This window comes from Panthera uncia (genome assembly GCF_023721935.1).
Source record: "Panthera uncia isolate 11264 chromosome E2 unlocalized genomic scaffold, Puncia_PCG_1.0 HiC_scaffold_19, whole genome shotgun sequence".
Taxonomy (NCBI): domain Eukaryota; kingdom Metazoa; phylum Chordata; class Mammalia; order Carnivora; family Felidae; genus Panthera; species Panthera uncia.
Genome location: NW_026057588.1, coordinates 13,093,796 through 13,111,251, shown reverse-complemented (window position 1 = coordinate 13,111,251; position 17,456 = coordinate 13,093,796). Strand labels below are relative to the sequence as shown.

The 17,456-nt window shown below is 50.0% G+C and overlaps 2 protein-coding genes across 5 annotated transcripts in view; one reads left to right on the top strand and one right to left on the bottom strand.

Moving 5' to 3' along the window:
• CE2H19orf47 (chromosome E2 C19orf47 homolog) overlaps nt 1-11,887 on the bottom strand; it is a 22,834-nt gene extending 10,947 nt beyond the window's left edge. For 3 of the 4 annotated variants that reach the window (XM_049621825.1, XM_049621826.1, XM_049621823.1), the window contains exons 1-6: nt 11,799-11,887; nt 10,073-10,179; nt 7,412-7,463; nt 3,095-3,182; nt 2,823-2,937; nt 886-967 (exon numbers count right to left, since the gene is read on the bottom strand). In XM_049621825.1, the coding sequence (XP_049477782.1) occupies nt 886-967; nt 2,823-2,937; nt 3,095-3,182; nt 7,412-7,430 (304 nt within the window). In that variant the 5' untranslated portion in view covers nt 7,431-7,463; nt 10,073-10,179; nt 11,799-11,887. Of the gene's footprint in view, nt 1-885; nt 968-2,822; nt 2,938-3,094; nt 3,183-7,411; nt 7,464-10,072; nt 10,180-11,530; nt 11,618-11,798 lie in introns of those variants that run through there. The other variant, XM_049621824.1, reaches the window with a different exon arrangement.
• Nucleotides 11,843-17,456, top strand: part of PLD3 (phospholipase D family member 3) — an 18,654-nt gene continuing 13,040 nt past the window's right edge. The window contains exon 1 of the mRNA XM_049621819.1: nt 11,843-11,926. The gene's annotated coding sequence lies outside the window, so the exon portion shown is untranslated. The remainder of the gene's footprint in view (nt 11,927-17,456) is intronic.

Genomic DNA, 17,456 nt, shown 5'->3' with positions numbered 1-17,456 from the left:
AAAAAAAAAAAAAAAAAACGTTAAAAAATAAATAAATAAACATTAAAAAAAAAAAAATCACGAGAGATAAAAGCTTGTATTTTAAACCAGTTTGGGGCTTGTTAAGCTAATATGCATATTAAATTTCTAAAGTTTATTTTTCCTAAAAAAGGTACCACACTGCTAAAAAATCAAATGTATAAATACCATTCTCACCATCCACGGATTCCATATTTGCAAATTCGCCTATTCACTATAATTGATTTCTAACCCCAAAACCAGTATTTGTGGTGCTTTTACTGCCATTCACAGCCATGTGCTGAACAGCGAAACACTCGAGTCACCCAACACACACTCCCAACTGAAGTCAAACAAGGGGACTCTCTGCCTTCAGCTCTCACGGTAAACAAGTATCCTTCTCACGGTCTATTTTGTATCCCTTTTACATTTTTGTGCTTTTGGATAGTGATTTTGCTGTTTAAAATGGCGCCCAAGCATAGTGACAACGTGCTTTCTCATATTCCCAGGTGATGTGCCTTATGGAGAAAATACACTCGCATTCTGTCTCTCTCAAAAATAAATAAACAGTAAAAGAAAATAATAGTAAGATCTGTGTTAATCAACTGACAAAAATGTTGTGACTAGAGGCTTACAGGAACCTAACTTTGTACTTCCTCTAGGAGCAGTGACTCAATATTCACTAATTCAGTGGTCACAGTGACGTTATGGAGCAGAACTACCACCAATGAAAATCGACGGGACATATTGCCACCTCACTACCCAGACTATTTTTTTCCTAAGAGAACCTCAGATGGCTTTGTTTCACCTCTGCAGATTTCAGGTGTATCCCCTCTACAGCTGAAGCGCATGACTGAAGGAAAGGAACCCTGGGTAGGTGGAACTCACCGCTAGAGGTGCCTCGGCGAATCTCGCCTGGGAGGGGGCTGGGGCTGCAGGGCACGGACTCAGTGGCAGCTTTGCACATGTCCTGTAAAAATATAAATAAATAAAATAATGGGACACCAGGGTGGCACAGTCGGTTATGCCTCAGACTTCGGCTCAGGTCATGATCTCACGGTTCGTGAGTTCGAGCCCCACGTCGGGCTCTGTGCTGACAGCCCGGAGTCCGGAGCCTGCTTCGGATTCTGTTGTCTCCCTCTCTCCCTCTCTCTCTCTCTCTCTCTCTCTCTGCCCCACCCCATTTGTGCTCTGTCTCTGTCTCTCAAAAGTAAATAAACATTTAAAAAAAAAAAGGTGCCTGGGATACCATGCAGATAAGGATAATCTGAGAAATCTGAGCAACATAGGGGGATCAGAGTCTGAGCTGCTACAGAAGAGAGTTCAAAACATTTCACTCCTAACCATGAGAAAGCATCAGACAAACCCAAACGGAGAGACGTTCTACAAAACAACTGACCAGTACTCTTCAAAACTGTCAAGGTCATCGAACATTATCTGGGAAGACTATGAAACTGGTATAAATCAACGGGGACTTAAGAGACAGAAAGAGACATAAATAAATGCAATGTGGTATATGAAACAGAGAGAGGACTTTATACAAGAACTGGTAAGATCCAAGTAGTCTGTATTTTAGTTAATAGTAGTGTCCTGATGTTTGTTTCTTAGTTTTGACAAATGGACCGTGGCTACTACGAATGTTAACATTAAGGGAAGCTGGGTGAAGGAGACACAGAAACTTTCTGTACTGCTGCCGGAACTTTTCTGTCAATCTAAAATCATTCCCAAATTTAAAAGTTTCAAGGAAAAAAAAAAAAAAGTGTTGCTCAGTGACCTTCTCTGTGATAACTCAAGTCCCTGACGTGAGAAAGCCATCACTGCGGGGGCCTGGCTGGCTGGACAGGTGAAGGCCCATCTCTGGGTGGGGGAAGCAGCTACCATTTGGTAAAGTGGGGAGTCTGAGAGCACCGCTCTAGAGCCAGTTTCCTTCTCCGTCAAGTGGAGTGAGGAGGAAATGAGTTAAAATGGATGAAGGATGGAGACAGCACCTGGCAGGCTATGGTAAGCGCTCGGTAAATGTCAGCTATCAAAGCTCAACAAGCTCTTCATTCCCAGTGTGGAGCTCGGTACCACATACTATCTGGTAGGTGGCCGCAGCAGGAGTGGTGTGGGAGAAGCCTGTTTCAGAAGATTCAGGGAAGTGAAGATCACTAGTCTAGGGTCACCGTAAGTGGAGGGGCCGAGAATGGAACAGCCATGTTGTTGGCCAAGTCAGCACCTGGGTCCTAAGCGGGAGCTCCTGTCCCGGGGACAGACAAGAATCCTGCCAATGATGTTATTATCACGGGGAAGATGAGAACTAGTAATGGTAATAGAGAGCCTTTACTGAGGCCCTACTGTTTACACTGTACTGGGGCTTTATTTAACGTAATACAACTACTTTGCAAGATAGGTCTGCCTATCTGCATTCTACAAATGGAGAGAGAGGGACGCCTGGGTGGCTCAGTCGGTTAAACATCCGACTTAGGATCAGGTCATGATCTCGCAGTTCGTGAGTTCAAGCCCCGCATTGGGCTCTGCACTGTCAGCACAGAGCCCACTTCGAATCCTCTGTCCCTCTTTCTCACTGCCCTTCACCCTGTGTGTGCACTCTCTCTCTCTCTCTCTCTCTCTCAAAAATAAACATTTTTTTTTTTAATGTTACAAATGGAGAAAGAAAGGCTCAGAGAGGTTAGGCAACACGCCCAGTGTCACACAACAAATGGTGCAGCCAGCCTTGGAGCTCAGGTCTGCCTGTCTTTGCCTCCAAGCCTCCTGCTGGCTCTGCTACCGCTGCTCCACCGCGCCCTAAACCCGGGGACCAAGGGGTGGGGTGGGACACCCACCTGGCGGTGCACCACCTTGGCATGCTTGAGGATGGCGATGATGTCGCCCACCACAGTCACGCCCAGCTCATTCATGATCTCTTTGTTGAGATCCAGCAGCATGCTCTTCTGGATCCTACAGGGGAGAGTGAGTGGTGAGGCCGCCAGTGCGCCAGGATGGAAGGGCTGGCCAGCTCCCATCTCCCCCCGCCCCCCCCCCAGGCTCCCCCCACTTCTCCCCGCCTCTCTCCGCCTCTCTCCAGGTTCAGCTCTGTCCCCTCGGGCCCCCTTACCTATTATCCACAAACATCACGGCGTAATTGACAGCAGGCCCGGGAGGAATGCCGGCTTCCTTAAAGAACTGGATCCACTCGGAAGTGGCTGAGGGGTGGACAGGGTTCATTATTCCCATTGTTCTCTCTAGAGAAGAGCAGCCGAAAAGCCACAACAGCAGCCACAACAGCAGCAGCTCCCACAAATTAAATGCTCACTGCATGCCAAACCCTGGCTGAGCGCTTCACGCAGACAGTGGAACTAGGCCCGCGACAGCCCTGTGAGCTCAGCAGCATTAGGACTCCCACACTTGGCCAATGAGGACACTGAGGCAGGGAGAGGTTGGGCAGCTGGCCTCAGGCCACATCGCTAACAGGAAGCAGAGTCCCCAACCCATGTGCTGCTGTACCGCCCTTCTTATAAGCTCTGCCCTGCCCTGGGATGTGACCCGCAGCGGTCGTCCCCATGCTTGGCCAGTGCCAGGTTTCAGGGAGCTGGGACTCTGCGTTCTCCGCCATGGTCCCCATTGACAGGCCCAGCTCCAGAGAGTGACGGGGTCCACAGGTAAATGGGAAGAAGGGACACAGAGCTGGCCTGTGAGCGTCAATAAAGCCCTCTCCTCACTATAGGAGCAGCAAGTATAGGCTTTGGAGCTTGGGTTGAAATTCTGGCTCTGCCACTTCCGGGCCAAGAGACAATGGGAGGTTAACGTCTGGTGTGTCAGTTCCCTCATCTGTGAATTTACGATAATACACTCAGTAAGTATTTATTGAGGACTGGCACGGGCCAGGTCCCATTCGAGCCACCGGGGATACCGCAAGGCACAAGACAACATCCCTTCCTTCATCGAGTTCGAATTCTAGTGATAACACTAACATCCTCAGATCACTGTGCAGACTCAATGAGAAAGCCCACATAAAGGGCCTTGAATGACACCTGGCCAGGGGACAACATCAACTCATAGCAGCTGCCATTATTATTATTAGTAGCATCATTATTATTATTCTATTCTACCACCATTACCCAGGCCAAGGTCAAGACCAAGGAGGCACCCACCCATGAAAGTTTATTGTCTGGAAACTTCTTCGTTGGCCTTTTGGGTGTGACTTTCAAACTAGGTGTGGCCAATGTGTGTTAGATAAGATCACTAATTCCAAAAGATTTTTTTTTTCACATTTTAACACCTCTGAAACTAAGATCCACCTCAGAATCAATGGTGTGCCATGGTTTTAACTGGTGAAACTTTTTCTCAAGGTATATAGCATGGCACCCAACAATCCATGCTATGTTAGATGAGAAGAAGTCTGCTACTGCTAGGCCCATTTTCCTTATCAGACAACTGAGCCTCGGAGTGGGGAAAGAGATTCTGGTCTTGGTGGCCATCCAGAACTCAGGCCAAGCCCAGGGACCACTCTTCTCCCAGGGAGGCCCCTGCCCACCTGGCCACAAGCCCATCTCCCCAGGACTGAGGCAGGTGAGGAGCTCATGCCCTCAGGATTCCCCCACCAGCCCAGAGAAGGGGGGCTTTTGCTGCCTTGCACAGGCACCATCGATCTGCCCAGGCATGGGGCCCTGGGTTCTGTTAGCCAAAAGCAGGCAACTTTGTCTAAATATCAAAAGGCACCACAAAATGATTCCATTTATATGAAATGGCTGGAACAGGTAAACATCTACAGAGAACTACAGAGACAGAAAGTAGATTAGTAGGGGCGCCTGGGTGGCTCAGTCGGTTAAGCGTCCGACTTCGGCTCAGGTCATGATCTCACGGTCCGTGAGTTTGAGCCCCGCATCAGGCTCTGTGCTGACAGCTCAGAGCCTGGAGCCCGTTTCAGATTCTGTGTCTCCCTCTCTCTCTGCCCCTCCCCTGTTCATGCTCTGTCTCTGTCTCAAAAATAAATAAACATTGAAAAAAAAAAAAAAAAAGGGGGCGCCTGGGTGGCTCAGTCGGTTGAGCGTCTGACTTCAGCTCAGGTCACGATCTCACGGTCCATGAGTTCGAGCCCCACGTCGGGCTCTGGGCTGATGGCTCAGACCCTGGAGCCTGCTTCCGATTCTGTGTCTCCCTCTCTCTCTGCCCCTCCCCCGTTCATGTTCTGTCTCTCTCTGTCTCAAAAATAAATAAATGTTAAAAAAAAAAAAAAAGAAAGTAGATTAGTAGTTTTGAGAGGCCGATGAGGAAAAGAGAGTAACTTGACTACCAGTTAATGGGTATGGGCGTTTGGGAGGAGTGATGAAAAGGTTTTGAAATTGATTGTGATGATGGTTGTATAGCTCTGTGGATAAAAACCACAGAGTGGGGGTGCCTGACTGGTTCAGTCGGTTAAACATCCGACTCTTGATCTCGGTGTTGGGAGTTCAAGCCCCATGTTAGACTCCATAATAGGTGTGGAGCTTACTTAAAAACACAAAACCATTGAAGTGTATACTTTAAATAGGTGAACTGTATAAAATGTGAATTGTATCTTAATTAAACTATTATTAAGGTTAGGGGGAGAGCCTGGGTGGCTCAGTCAGTTAAGCGTCTTGAATTCGGCTCAGGTCATGATCCCAGTGTTGTGGGATCAAGCTTCGCATCAGGCTCCACGCTGAGTGTGGAGCCTGCTTAAGATTTTCTCTTTCTCTCTCTCTCTCTGTCCCTCTCCCCTGCTTACACTCTCTCTAAAATTATTTTTTTTATTTTTTTAATGTTTATTCATTTTTGAGAGACAGACAGAGAGACAGAGTGTTAGTGGGGAAGGGGCAGTGAACTAGGGAGACACAGAATCTGAAGCAGGCTCCAGGCTCCCAGCTCTCAGCACAGAGCCCAAGGCAGGGCTCGAACTCATGAACCATGAGATCACGACCTGAGCCAAAGTTGGACCCTTAACCAACTGAGCACCCAGGAGCCCCTCTCTCTAAAACTAATTTTTAAAAAATCTTATTAAGGAGGAAAAAGGTGCCACATCATTTGGGGGTAGCTAGCTTCCTGAAGCAGAAAGTCAAGGAACTGCCAACATCCCCACATCAGGCCCCCACCATCATTTTATGTCCTACTGAAGAGGAAAATATACTGCCAAAAAAATGGTCATAAGCACCCCCATTTCCGAAATATTAAAGATGGGCAACAGCGTGGGTCATGGACTCAGTGAGGTATGGCTTGCTATACACACCAGGAGACATTCACTAGAATATTCACAGCAGTCTGTCTGTAACAGCCCCAACCCAGAAACAATGCAGTGGTCACGGACAGAGGCAGGTAAACAAAGGGCCGCCACTCACACAGTAAATACCACACAGCAGTGCAGAGGAGAGAACCACAGCTACACACGGCAACAGAGGGGATGCTCAGATGTTGTGTGGTACAGAAGAAGCCACACACAAGAGAACACAAGGCATGATTTCGTTCCCCCAAGTTCAAAACCAAAGTCTAAAGAATAGGAATATTCTCATTGGTGGTACAACTATAAAAGGCAGGGAGAAATGATCACAAAGATGAGATAATGGTTGATTCCATCTGGAGGAGTGAGGGGGTTGTGACTGGGGTGGGCTCTGGGGAGGCTGGCAACATTGCATTTCTTGGCCTGGATGGTTCCTTTTTAAAACCTTTGTATTGAACTAGAACATACCCACATACAAGAGTACACATAGGTTGATAATTTTCACAAACCAACACACACCAGCACCCAGATCCAGAAATAAAACATTTCCAACATCCCAGAAGCCACGCCCACCCCCCCACCCCCCCCACCAACTCCCTATGTAGTGGTGTCTCGAGGGCAACCACCACCTAACGGTACAGATTGGTTTGGGCTGTTTCTGTGCTTTACGTAAATGGAATCGCGAAGGATGTATTCCAATGTTCGCTTCTTAGTTGCTCTTCCGACGTTTTATGTACTTTTCTAGATGTACAAATCTCAAAAAATTGCAAAGCTGCCAGCTGACCTCAGTGCTTGGGCAATCCCAAAATACGGGCTTAAAGAGAATACAGAGACACAGCTCATGAGAATAATAACGGCTAACATTTGTCAAGAACCATGCCCAAGATCTGATGTGCAACAAGCTCTCTACTCCTTACAACATCCTAGGATGTAAGGAACTGTTAGTATCTCCATTTTATAGGTGAGAAAACCCAGGCGCTGCTGGACTTCATGACACAAGTTCTTTAAGGCTAGACCATGCTGTCCGGAGGCCAACACACAGAGCGGAGAGGCCCTGGCCCCGCCTCCACGTTCCTCAGGGTACAGCTGTTCCTGCCAGTGACCTGGCCCTCCCTCCCCCACCTCGTCTCCCCTCACCAAGGTCATACCTCAAAAAGGACAGTGGGGAGAGGGAGCCCAGAGAGAAGACCACAGACTCACCCATAGTCACTGAGACCATTGTCTCCCTGGCCCTGGTGCTGCTCCCGGGAGCCTGGAAGACAGAACGAGGGGAGAAGGGCCCATGAGTCGCCACGGGCTTTGAGTGTACGTACGTCCCTCCCTTGCCGCCTGTCGGTCTGCCTGCCAGAGAAGCGTTCCTGGGCTGGGGGCTCACAGCCCAGGAATAGCCTGGAACAGCTGGCAGGAAGTCAGCCTGGGACAGAGCTGCCACCACAACTATCACTGCTGCCTGGGACAAGGCCCAGGGACGGCAAATGTCCGCAGCTCTGTTCCCACACACCTCAAAAGTTTCTGGCTGGAATGAGCAAGGAAAAGAAAGAAAAAGAAAACAAAAGACACCCCCGCTCAAGACTTTAACCATAAATGCCCACTAGTCAGCCATTCCCAAACTGCTTCCTGACAACCTACTCTGCGTGTGGCACTATTCTAGGAGCTAAGGATACGGAGGGGAACAAAAACACAGAGTGTGGCATCTAGGTGGAGACTGGGGAGAGGGGAAGACAGAGAAGTAAACAGGCAGAACAGATAAGGATACGGTGAGTCAGAAAGCCTTCGGTGTCATGGAGAAAACCTGGAGGACCAGGAAGGGAGGGGCTACAACTCTAAACAGGGTGAACAGGGGAGACCGTTCTACAGTGACATTCAGAGACCCAAAGAAGGTGGAGGAGCGAGCCACGTGGTTTTGTAGAGGAAGAGTGTTCCGGGAAAAGGGACAGCAAGTCCAGTGCCCCGAGGCAGGAGCCCATCTGGCATGTGAGGGGGACCGCACGCACGGAGCCGTTGAGACTGCGCTGCAGTGAGTGAGCGGAGGGGAGGAGAGGAGGGGGAGCTGAGCGCAGACAGGTGGCCCACTGCCTCACGAGGGGCCTCGGAGGAGAAATGGGAAACCAGTGTCCACTTAGGTAAGACTGCAGGTCCCCGGAAGCTGTTAAAGACATACCAGCACCAACGGAGGAGACTTTCCCCTGAACATTAAGAGCAGGGCTGAAAGGAAACTAAAGGGAAAAACTTCCTTGCCTGATGGGTCCACATTATAGGTCTCCAGGACCACTCGTCCCACGCTGCCCGGGCCCAAACCTCCCACTCAGCCCTCCTGTCCTTCTCCAGCCCTGCCCTCTCCTCCAGCCCTGCCCTCTCCTCCAGCCCCTCTGCCCTCTTCTACCCACCTCAGCCCCCGATTCTGATCATTCTCCCTCACCCCTTCTCGGCATCCTCCACAATCTGCCCCTCCCTGTCCCCATTTTGATGGTACAGGAGAGACAATAGAAGAGTAAGGGCCCTGGAACCAGACTGCAGGGTTCAAATCTGGCTCGACCACATGTTAGCTGTGTGGTCTTAACAGGTTACTTCACTAGTCAACCTGGCGTCTTCATCTGTAAATAGGGACAGGGACGGTCCAGATGGTACTACCCTCGAAGGGCTGCTGTAAGGCCAGGCGAGTTTCTATGCACGGGGCACCTGAGGCAGTGCCTGCGCATTCCAACTCGTCTAGAAGCAGTGGCTGTTCTTATCTCCCAGGGATCCCGCCTTAGCCTGTCCTCTAACACCCAAGGGCTTTGCCTGCCCCCCTGGTTTTCCCACAGCAGGTCACCTGGGCCCAGAATGCTTTCTTATCCTGTCCTCCTGGCAAGCTCTCCTTCACTCTGCTGGCCTGGCCACCTGCTTTGTGAAGCTCTCCTGAAGTCACCAGATGTGAGACTCTCTCCTCTACCTCCAGCGAGGGTTCATCCTGACCACCTCTGGCTTTGGGTGCATGTCTTATTGATGAACGTGACCACAGACATCACTCTGCCCCGTACTTGACTCCTAAGATCTACTTTCCCCTCTGGATTTTGCCACTGGCCAAAGACCGCACAACCAGCATCTCTCAAAGAGCAGGGCATGGCGAGGGTTCGATATGTCAGACAGGAAAACAAATCTCACGTACTGAGCACTGACTATGCACCAGGACCGGAGCCAGGCATCGTGTCAACACCTCACAACCTCCTCATGACTGAGCACTATTATTAGCCCCATCTTAATCGATGAAAAAAAACCGACTCGTCGAGGTATAGTCATTTACCAAATGCCACATCTAGCAAGTGACTTTACTGGGATTTGAAAACAAGTTCTCCCGGATTCCAGGGCCCATTCAGTAGCTCTTGTTGAATGTTTCCTCGGCAGGCACTGAATATACACAGCTCAGTGTCTCCCCACAACCACCTGGGGAACAAAGTTAAAATGATCCCCATGTTTGTTTGTTTGGACGTTTTTTTTATTTTTGAGAGAGAGAGAGAGAGAGAGAGAGAGAGAGAGCGAGCGCCCAAGCAGTGGAGGGGCAGAGAGGGGGAGAGAGAATCCCAAGCAGGCTCCATACCATCAGCGCAGAGCCCGATGCGGGGCTCGAACCCATGAACCATGAGATCATGACCTGAGCTGAAATCTGGAATCGGACGCTTACCCCACTGAGCCACCCAGGCGCCCCTAAAACGATCCCTACGTTACAAACGAGAGTGGCAGGTCCGGGATCACACAGCAAGTTAACTATAAGCCAGGACTTGAACCCAAGTCAGTCCAATGACTATGATTTAACACTGGTTGAGCGATTACTACAAGCCAGGCACTGTGCTCAGTCTTGGCAAGGTTCCAGTTAATGCTTACCAGAAGCCTTTGAGTACTGGTATCCTCCCCCTACAGCTGCAGAGGTCACCCTGCTGGACTCAATTGCCTCTCTCCTTCATTAAAAGCCCATCTCCAGCGCTGACTTTCTGAACAGTGAAAATTGGAACGTTAATAATAATAGAAAATGACAATTCCCCAAACTCAAGAAATTACCATGTATCAGACTCCCTTGCTAAGCCCTTTTTTAAAAGGCTTGGACCTAAATCCTTTTACCACTTCTGAACCCTGACCTTGGGGCAAGTGGCTGAACCTTTCTGGATCTCACTTCCCCTCAACTCTAAAACAAGAAGGATAGGAGTATCTATTCTTACAGTGGTTAGAAGGATGAAGCAAGTTCATAAACACCAAGTGCTTACAACAATGCTTGGCAGGAGATAAGTGCTATGTACATACGCATTAAATAAATGCACCTTCGGTGAGGTAGAGAAAGGGCAGGACAGTCACTGACTTTTGTCAGTCCCATGCCAAATGCAAGTGAAGAACAGAGTATAACTTGATAGGGTCCGTGGCATTGTGGAATCGCAAAGCACAGGTTATTTCAATCTCTTTCAGCTTCTGTCTACAATTTAATAGACTATTCTACTTCCGTTGCATTTTAGGTTAAGTTTTCCTTCTTTTCACAGCCAGCAATGCTGGTTTTCCATTAGTACAGCAATGCAAAATGTCCATCTCAAGTGAACTGACTGGAGGAAAATGCATTAGTGGTTTTAAAAAAAAAAGAAAAACTTAAATCTAGGAGATCCGGCAAAATTGGTCAAATAGGAAGTGGCAGGACGTCGATTTGCCCAATTCTAGATTCCAGTTTTTCCTACTGCCATCTCTGGGCTTCCTCCAACCCTTTACTCCCTTGCAAGTCCCAGCTACACCGGTAACTCTCAGAATCATTATTATCATAGTCCCAATACATGGAACTCTTACTCAATACTGTACGAAGCCCTGTGTTAAGGGATTCACATGCACATTTCATTAGCATCCTCACAACGACTCTATGATATTGGTACTATTAGCCCTCATTCTGCAGATAAGGAAAATGAGGTTCAGAGAGGTTAAGGCACAGGCTCACTGCCACAAAGCTGAGCTGGGACTTGACCCGAAATCTGCCGGCCTCCAATTTCATGCCCCCACACCCAGATCTTCCATGCCAAGCGCAAACATTTTCATCAGTACATTACTAACAAAAGTATAGTACGAAGTGTGCAGTGTGCTAAGCGCTGAACTAGGGTCTCCAACATGCACGAGCTGAGCTCTCACTCCAACCCAGAGGGAGGATGCTATGCCAGATTCTGGCCCCCATTCTACAGAGGAGGAAACTGAGGTTCAGAGAAAGAAGTCGTTTGTCCGGGCCGCACAGCGACGCCAAGAATGACTCCAGAACCAGAACGCCATCCATCCCTTCCGCATCCGGCCCAGTCCCACCACCCATGGCCCGCGCCTCACCTGACCCTCCTTGCCCGCGCCCACTCGCGCCGCCCGCCCTCCCTCCCCGGCGGCGCCAACTGTCAGACCCTCCTCCCTCGGCCCGGCTGCCCGCCCCGGAAGCACCGCCCCCATCGCCGGAAGCCGGACCGCCCGCCCGCGGCCGCTCTAGCCCACCGGGCCGCCACCAGCGAGAGTGTGGCCGCAACCGTCACGTGACCTCCCACGGTCTCCCAGGCGCTTCGCTCCGCCCCGCTCTAGCGAGGAGCGCAGCCAATGAGAAACGCACATGCCTAGCCCCCGCTAGCCCGCAGTCTTGCCGGAGTGCGCCTGTGCGAGGCGGGGGTGGTCGGGCGGGGCTCCAGCCGGCAAGGTGCGTGCGGGGCTGGGTCCCGGAGTGGGAGACGCGGAGTGCAGGTACTGTGCGATCTGGGGGCGCGGCGCCTCTGTTATCCTTTTCATGTTGTCCTTCCCGCCGTAATTCATTTCTTCCCTTTTGTCATCCAGTGCCCCTTTATGTAGCCATTCCTCCCCTTTGTGTCGCGCCCCGGTTAAATCGTCACCACCCCGCTTGTGTCGGCGTCACCCTCCTTGTGTCGCTGTCAGCCGCCTTAATTCGCTTTCGTTCTAAGTCCCTATTGCCACCCTACGTTGCAGTCTTCCACCTTTAAGTCACCATTGCTTTCCGTCACCTGCTCTCTTCTTTTGTTGCTATTTTTCTTTTATGAAGTCCTCACTGAAGTCGTCATCATACCCCCATGTCACCTTCACACGCCTCCTGTCACCATCTCCTTAAATCGCAGTCACCCTTCCCTTGTGTCATTTTCACTCCATTCCTCCCATGTCACCTTTGCTTCCTAACAGTCACCGTCCATGCCTCATGCTTCTAGTTTTCCCGATAAGGAGCCACTCTGCCTTCCAGTTGTTTCTCTTGCCTCCGTGTTGCCGTCATTTCTCCGTGTCACCTCTCACATACTCACCACCGTATGGGCTAGAGTCCCATCCTGGCGTGTGCCAGAATCCCAGCTCCACCGCTAAACCCTGGGTAACCTTGACCACCTGATCACACCTTTGCAGTCTCAACTTCCTCATCTGTAAAACGCACACAAGGACACCTACGTCAAGGACGATTATGAGGATTCTGCAAATTTATTCTTGTGATATGCTCATCCTGATGTGGAGATTTGGACTAATAATGTTATTAACCATGTCACCCTCACCCTCATGCGGTCCCCTTCATCACCTCTTCATTGTCACCTCCCCCCCTCCCCTCAGGTGCCCTCATCATTCCCATGGTGTCGGTACACTCCCTGTGTCATGCATGATACCCTCTGCCATGGCAACCACCCACGCCACCCCACGTCACAGTCTCCATGTTCTCATCTCTGCCACGTCACCACACCTGAGGGGGTGGCCCATCGGCCATCACAAACCTTGCTTGGGTAAATACTTAATCCCTATTTCTACCTTGTTGGATTGAGTGATCTGCCACCCCCAAAACGAGAGCATTGAGCCAACGCTGTAGTGGGAATCCAGGAGTAGTATGGGGTGGGGGAGACTAGCTAGCTTAGGCCCAGGTTCCCTTGACTTTTAGAATCGGGGGTACAGAGAGATGAGGCAGGTCCCAGCACACCTCAGTCCAACCTCAGCAACCCTGAATGCCTAGGTAGAGAGGTAAGTATCTTATTCACTCGACTTGCCTTGGGGAGGCAGTGTGAGACAGTGGTTAGCAATGTGTGCCTGGGGGCTGGAACCCTGGTTCCAGTCTTGGTTCTAGCACTTAGTACTTAAAAAGTTGCATGGCTTTGAGCAGGTGGCTTAACATCCCTGTGCCTCAGTTGCTGCATCTGCAATATGGGGATAAAAACACAAGGTATTCATTCAACAAATATTTTTCAAGCATGTTCTACATGCCCAATACTGTGCTAGGCATGGTGGGACACATCAGTGAACAAAACAGACAAGAGATCCCTGCACCCATGAAGTTTCTATTCTAGCAAGGGTCAAAGACAAGCAGACAGGTAAGTGGATTCTATGATGTGTTAGAAGGAGGGGGAAGAAAAAAGAAGAGGGATGGGAATGCATGGTAAGGGTTATACTTTCAAATAAGGTGGTCAGGAAAGGTCTTCTGAGATGGTATATTTGAACAAAGACATGAAGGAGGGGAGAGAGTGACGAGGCTCTACGGAGAAGAGCGTTGTAGGCAGAGAAAACAGCACATGCAAAGGGCCTGAGGTGGGGACACACGTAGAATACTTAAGGAATAGCAAAGAGGCCAGTGAGGGAGGAGAGGGGTGGGGATGAAGCCAGAGGAGTGAGGCGGCAGATCATCTGGATGTCATGGGCCGTGGACAAGACTTTGGCTTTACTCTGAGTGAGACGGGAGCCATGGGAGGATTTGGAGAAGAGAGACTCAGTCTGATGTGACACGATGTGACATGAAACGGCAGCAGCAGCAGCTCCAGAACTTCGACCAAGGATGGATCGGCCAGAGCAGCCTGGCCAGAAGGAGCACCAGAGCTGTCTGCTTAAAGCTGCACTCACATATCCTTTATATTTGGAGAAAGCTTCCGACGTCCCCCTCAAAGACGGGGAGGGAGAGGAGATGTTGCTAGAGTGTCTGCGAAGCCAGTGCCACCTCTTGGTTCACGTGCTGCTGGGGGTGGTGGGGAGGGGTGGCGGACAGCCACGGATCTACAGATGATGAACAAAAGGAGAGGCAGCTGTCTACACCTGGGGCCCCAAGGCAGCTCAGGGTCAAATCCTGGCTCCACTGTTTCTTGGCTGTGTCCTTTTGCGCCAATGACTTAACCTCTCTGGGTCTTTAGTTTCCTCATCCGTCACATGGGGCTGAGGAAAGGGCTAATTTGGTGAGAAACTGAATACGTAAAGTGCTTCCAGCAGCGCTCGGTTCAGTAACAAGGGGCCCTGCCCTCTCACCCCACTTCCTGCCCTCCCTCCGGGTGGCAAGGAAAAGACATCCTGCCAGTATGTTACATTCATGAATCGGTTTCCGACATCGTGGTATCCTGGAACAGAACTGAGCCCCGGGTTCAAACTCCATACCGACAGACTTGACATTGTACAACCCGAGCAGAGTTTTCCCTGAACCCTACTGCCTCATCTGAAATGGGGAGAACAGTGCCTTGCCCCCAGATGTGCGGTGGTGTTATTTTTGAACTGAGACATCAACCACTTTCTCTCTCTCTCTTTTTTTTTTTTTTTTTTAATATTTATTTTGAGAGAGAGAACGAGCAGGGGAAGGGCAGAGAGAGAATCCCAAGCAGGCTCCAAGCCACCAGCGCACAGCCCAATGTGGGGCTCGATCTCACGAACAGTGAGCCGAAATCAAGAGTTGGACACTTAACCGACTGAATCACCCAGGCGCCCCTAACACTTAGTGGTTTTTTTTCTTTTTAAGTAAGCGCTCCGCCCAACGCGGGGCTTGAACTCATGACCCTGAGATCAAGGGTCGAATGCTCTACCGAATGAGCCAGGCGCCCCCATTCACCATTTTCAATTGTGAGGCTATTATGTCCCTCCCCTACTTGTTTTTCTCCAAGGCACATACTATATGCTTCATGCGTCTATCTATTGTCTCACTCCCCAAAAAGAATGTCATCTTTACTAGGATTTTTTTTTTTCTGTGTTGTGCTATCTTTCCAGTTTCTACACAGGCCTTATCAGTGAGTAGTCACTGAATACTAGTTGAATGACTAGATGAATGAACTGATACCTACTGTCCCTGTGCTGGGTGGTAATGGGCACACTGCAGCAACTGAGACAGCCCAGCGCTGCCCTCATGGGTTTCATAGTCCAGTGGGAGAAACAAACCCGTCACCAGGCCGTGACAGCACAGAGCGGTCAGGGCTGGGGCTGGGGAAACAGAAAGGTCATGTGAGATGGAGAAGCCCAGGGACTATTGGAACCCAAAGTGGGGGGTGGTTCTGGACCAGCCCGGGAGTCAGGGAGGACTTCCTAGGGGAGGTGGCACATGAGCTGATAGGAATGAGCAACAGGAAGAGGAGAGAAAGGTGTGCTGGGCAGGAGGAGCAGCTGTGGGAGTGTTTGGTGGTAAAAGTGTGGTTTCAGTTCAGGGAACTGAAAGATATTAAATATGGATGGGACATAAATGAGACAGTAAACCAAAGAGGTTATTAAGGGGAGATCATTCGGGGCTCTGGGAAGCACAGTGAGGAGCTGAGACTTTGTCCTAAGGATACCAAGGGGTGGTGGGGGGCATAGGTTTTTGAGCGGGAAAGGAACAATTTTCCATTCAGATGGAGGGGGACTAAAAGGGTTGGATAGAGATTGGGAACCAAGGGAGGTGGCGGGAGTGGGGATCCCAGTAGGAGTGGGATCCCTCAATCCCAGAGGGCAGGTCGAGGCTGTGGAGGGGAGAAAAAGGGTGTGTGTGGGAGAGACCTTCAGGATGCCATGTGGACAAGCTGTGGAGGGTCCAGGACAATGCCCAGGACTCCAGGGGAGTCAGGGCGGTGGGGGGGAGGGGTGCTTTCTGAAAGAAGTGACACGTAGGCTGAGACCCGTAGGATGAATAGGATAGCTGTCCTTGAAATGGGGACCCAGAAGAGCAGCAGGTTTGGGAGAGATGCTAAGGACAGTTGAGGACATGGTGGGCGTGAGGGGCTTGGGGACTCCTGGAGAGAAACATCTAGGAGGCCAGGGAGCTTCCAAAGCTGAAATTCAGGGATGAAGTGAGAGCTGGAGACAGCTTTGGGCCCTAGAGGACATGGTAAGAAGTTTGCCCTTGGCCCTGAGGGCAGTGGGGAGCCACAGAACGGTTTTGAGCAGGGATGAGACAACTTAGATTTTTGAGTTCCACCTCAGAAATACTCACCAATCATGATGTATTTTGTTGTTTTTTACCCATTTGTTTTTCAGACCAAGCATCTTCTCTCCCTAGGAAGGGCACCTTCTAAAGGTCCTTTGAAATAAAGGTTCTACTGCTCAAAACAAAACAAAACAAAACAAAGTTTACAAAAGCAGTGCTCTGTTCCGTTTTCTGTAGACTTGACCTCAGGCGATTGTTCAGTCCGAAGGGGTCTGCACAATCAAGTGAAAATCAGCTCCTTCAAACACAAGAACGTTTCTGTTTTGAACCATATGGAAGGCCCATAGGTTTGTAAATGTTTCCTGTGGTGTAGTCTGGTGCTTCAGCAGCCAACTGGCCCTGCACCCTCCTTTGCCCTCTCAGGTGGCTTGAATCAAACTTAAACTGACCTTGAATTTTACTCTCAGGCTGAAAGGCTGTAATCTGCACTCACCCATCTGCTCTGGGTTTAGAGCACAAGCTGGTTATCATTGTGTATAAAAAAAAAAAAAATGTCACTGGGTCTAGAGAGACCCCTGTGAACGTCTTTTTTCAAAGGTTTCCATTCTACCCCATTTCTTCTGTTCCCAACAAACATTTATTGAGTGGTTGTGATGTGCTGGGCACAGACTTAGCTTTTTAAGGGACACATAAGTCTATCTGTGCTAAAAGTGTGTACAGAGTAGTAGGGGATACACGGATGTCACCAAGAAGCTTGTTTGGGGGATTTGCTGTGCTGCCTGTCTCCCATGGATGGGTTCATTGACAAATGTGAGGTTGGTATATTTGTTTCCCCATTGGTCTGAGGAGGAAAGTAAAGCTCCGAGAAGGGAGCCTTGGTTCCCAGGAATACATGGCTAAGCTCTGAACCCAGGGCCGTAGGACTCTGAGACCCACCCCTTAAACCATTCAGAGTTCGCCAAGCCTCCACCCCCTAGATGAGTATGAGATGATCCCCCACCCTTTTTTGTTTTTTTTTTTAAGTTTACTTATTTATTTTGAGAGAGAGTGCATGCACACATGCGTGCAAGCTGGGGAGGGGCAGAGAGAGGGGACAGAGGATCCAAAGCAGACTCTGCATTGACAGCACAGAGCCCGATGCAGAGCTCAGACTCA